This window comes from Plectropomus leopardus, unplaced genomic scaffold (assembly GCF_008729295.1).
Source record: "Plectropomus leopardus isolate mb unplaced genomic scaffold, YSFRI_Pleo_2.0 unplaced_scaffold3084, whole genome shotgun sequence".
Classification (NCBI taxonomy): domain Eukaryota; kingdom Metazoa; phylum Chordata; class Actinopteri; order Perciformes; family Serranidae; genus Plectropomus; species Plectropomus leopardus.
The window spans coordinates 1-4,133 of record NW_024633639.1 but is presented as its reverse complement, the minus strand read 5'-3'; the positions used below and the strand labels follow the sequence as shown (position 1 = coordinate 4,133).

General features: G+C 37.1%; 1 protein-coding gene across 1 annotated transcript; it reads left to right on the top strand.

The window, feature by feature from the left end:
• Positions 1-716: 716 nt before the first annotated feature.
• LOC121938668 (ribosomal protein S6 kinase alpha-3-like) lies at positions 717-3,843 on the top strand (the record flags this gene model as incomplete). The annotated part of the gene is made up of 5 exons (XM_042481849.1): positions 717-797; positions 962-1,041; positions 2,889-2,995; positions 3,132-3,169; positions 3,701-3,843. Coding segments are annotated over 5 exons (449 nt in total), but the record flags the coding sequence as incomplete, so codon positions are not given.
• Between the last annotated feature and the right edge of the window lie 290 nt (positions 3,844-4,133).

The following is a 4,133-nucleotide window of genomic DNA, read 5'->3' as shown; positions in this document are numbered from 1 at the left end:
TCTCACACTGTAATATTTTTGAGTGTTGAAGTATATTCAGTTTTTACACTGGAATTTCTTATATTTTTTTCCTCTTTTTTTTTTTTATTATTATATCTAGTTTCTGGGACTTTGAGAGTGTCAAGTTTTTTATACATACATACATACATACATACATATCTTCTCTCTAACACTGGATTTATTTTTTTATTTTTTTTTAGTGTTGAATGATATCCAGTATCTCACACCATATTTTTTTGAGTGTTTTATTATATCCAGTGTCTTACACTCGAGTTTCTCTCTTTTTTTGTGAAATTCAGTGATAACAGAACAAGTAAAATCAAGTGCAGCAACATGTAACCACTGAAGAGAGACAATGACCCATACACTAAAGACAGCAAAACAAAACACAGCCGATAATACAGCACAGAGTATTCCCCAAAGTGATGTTCAACAGGTCACACACCATCTGGTGGTGGAAAAAACATACAACATGCTCCTTTATTTTGTCGTTCCTCTCCGTTTCTTTCTTTTTCTCTCTTGTTTTTAAGTTTGTTCTGCTGATTTTCCTCCTCTCTGCTCATGATTCAGTTACTCATCTGCAGCCATCTGGGAGTCTCTGCAGCCAAAACAGAAACCCAAAAAAAGGGAGTGTGTTTTGTTTTGGCTTTTCGCTGAGCGCTGTGTGTGGTGATTTATGTGTTTTCCGCTCTGTGTGTGTGCGTGTGTGTTTCCAGTGCGTGACCGGGTCAGGACAAAGATGGAGCGAGACATCCTGGTGGAGGTCAACCATCCCTTCATCGTCAAACTGCACTACGGTGAGTCCACCAATAGCACGACCTCGGCGATGAGTCACCGGCGCCGCGCCGGCCAATCAGAGCTCGTCACTGCTGTTTCAGCAGGCAACAGACGACGCAGTGGGAACGCTCAACAGGCAGGAAACTTCCCAGATCTTATCTCAGGTCTCTCTTTCCTCCCTCAGCGTTTCAGACGGAGGGGAAGCTCTACCTGATCCTGGACTTCCTCAGAGGAGGCGATCTCTTCACCCGTCTCTCCAAGGAGGTAACGCCTCTGCAGCAGCGATGCACTCCGGTTTACACACAAGTCAAAACAGTCAATATCTGAGAGACAAACTGCAGAGAATAAAACGGGAAGATCATAACAAGTAAAAGAACAATATTAATCAGGAACTTATCGTCTCTCATGGGAAATTTAATACTCGCTCTCTCAGTACACGTCTTAAAAAATTACAAACATGTCGCTCAGCTCTTCTCCAGGATATAATACTTTCTTTATTCCCCAGACGTTTTCTCAAGCTGGTCTGCACCTCGCTGTGTTTAAGAAAAAAAGTCCACAAACTTATAAGACCAGGTTTATTTGTACATCAACAAAAAGATCCTTCACACGAGGCAGTATAGGAAGACACATTTAAATCAAAATAATCAAAGGAGACGGTGTACAGTATGAATATAAAGTCCAACATTTAATTAAACAAAAAGCAGAGAAAAGTCTAAGAGCCTGAGATTTTGGCTCAGATATAAGTTGCATAAACAGTCAGTACGTTTACATGTCAGTAAAATTTAAATTATTGTGTTGGTCTGACTGAAACTGGACCTTTAAAATCATGTATCAGAACAGTTAATTACGGAAGCTCTGAGGGGCAAGTGAGAATTTTTTTTTCTGGTGGTCCATTTTATAAATCCCTAAAACATTGTTTTCATGTGTAAAATAGAGTGGAAAAAAAAGTTTTTATTCCCAAAGCAAAAAATCATTGGTTTTTTTTAGCATGAAAAAAATATTTTAAAAAGGTTCTTTTTTTTTGCGAGAAGTTTTTATTTTATTTTATTTTAATTGTTTTTGCAAGAATTTTTTTATTTTTTTATTTTTTGCAGGAACATTTTGGGGGGGTGAGAAATGTTTTTTACATAACTTTTTATGTAACATGAAAGTACTCATATATCAGAATTTTAATAATAACAGATGCATGTCTTTTCTCACAAAAAAATAATCACTCTATTTCACACATATGAACAAAAAAAATTTGGCACTTAGAAAATGGACCACAAAAAAAAAACAATTCTCACTTGCCCCTCAAGGCTTCCGTAGGTAACACATAGAAAATGTATTTATTTTAATGGCGTCGTGTCAGATTTGTCAGCATGCTGTTGGCTGTTAAACTGCAATCCATCGTTTCAAGTAGCTACTTGATACCTGGTATTAAAACTAATATCAAGACTAACATTATTGTTTTGCTTGCAGCTAATCATTACAATGATTTTTTAATTTTTTTTTATGTGACGTGTGATTTGCCCGCTGCTTCAGCAGCTCCCGCCCACACAGTCGGTGGTGTGTTTGACAGAACTGGCAGTTCAGCTTTAATACATATTTTAACAATTTGAACAAAAAGTATTTGTCTAAGAATCATTTGGGTGGACACGAGTGATGGTGTCATGTTATGTAATTGAATAAAGTAGAAAAAAGTTTTCAAATGAAGTGCTCTGTTGTTCTCAGTAACACTTCAAGAGAACTGCTATTTATTTTTTTATTTAATTATTTTTTAACAAGAGACAGCCCAGCCTTCTGCACATTTAGTGTCAAGTTTCTGTCGGGTTTCAGCCTATCATGTTGAATAACATTTAATTTAATCAGTATCATGCTGTGCCATATATTTATTAAAAGTATTTATTGCATTTTTTTTAATATTTCTGCTTTGTTTTAAATAATATTTATTGGCTTTTTAAATAATATTTGCAGTAATTGTTGTTATTTTTAATCTAACTTTTAATTCCAAGCAGTATTATTAAGTTTTAATGATGTGTGAAAACTGTAAATCTATTTGTAATTGTGTGTTTGTGTGTGTGTGTGTGTGTTTGTGTGTGTGTGTGTGTGTGTGTGTGTGTGTGTTGCAGGTGATGTTCACAGAAGAGGACGTCAAGTTTTACCTGGCAGAGCTCGCACTGGCCCTCGATCACCTTCACGGCCTGGGCATCATTTACAGAGACCTCAAACCAGAGAAGTAGGAGCGCGCACGCACACACACACACACACACACACACACACACACACACACACACACACACACACACACTCAGTCATGCTGCATTATACATTTTTGCCTTCAGAAGACATAAAAAGCATTTCTGTAATTTCAGCATCCTGCTCGATGAGGAGGGACACATCAAGCTGACTGGTGCGTAATATTACACCTGCTGTGTGTGTGTGTGTGTGTGTGTGTGTGTGTATATGCGTGCGTGTGTGTTTCAGATGCTGCATGACACTGAAACTGTGTCACTGATGTCTGATTTTTAACCAGTGGTGGAGGAACTATTGAGATCCCCTACTAAAGTAAAAGTACTAATACCACACTGTAAAAAGTACTAATACCACACTGTAAAAAGTACTAATACCACACTGTAAAAATACTCTGTGAAGCAAATTGGTTTGATTTCCTTTAAAAAACTTGGAGAGAAAGAGCGAGTTGGCAATAAATGTCCTTAATATTACAAGATATTTGTAGATTTTAAAAAAATTCTTAAAAAATCCAAGTAAAAATTCCCAGAGAAATGTATTTGTACTTATTTTGATTATATATTTAAAATTATTGAGTAATTTTGAGTACTTGCTCCACCTCGGGTGTTTTCCTGGTGCTTTTACTGCTCCCTCGCGCTGCTCTGACCTCTGATAACTCTTTTATCACCTCTTGATTTCTTTGTGTGTTCAGACTTTGGCCTCAGTAAGGAGTCAATAGACCACGAGAACAAGGCGTACTCCTTCTGCGGGACGGTGGAGTACATGGCTCCCGAGGTGGTGAACAGGCGAGGACACACGCACAGCGCCGACTGGTGGTCGTACGGCGTGCTCATGGTGAGAGGACGCAGGTTGACATGTCCACTGCAGTGTGTCATTAACTAAATCTCAAAAATTCAGATTTCAATCAAGTGAATCTTATTGCACCGTAATACAACAAGATTAGATTAGATGAACATTTTACCCCCACTAATACTGTAATACTTCATTTTTTAGAGTTTTGTTTCTTAAATATCAAAATATGTATATATGTATATGTAATATGTAAAAGAAAGATGGAAAAACAGAATCTAATGGAATCAGAAAATTAACTGTACAGGCTTTTACTGATCAATCAATCAAAGTTA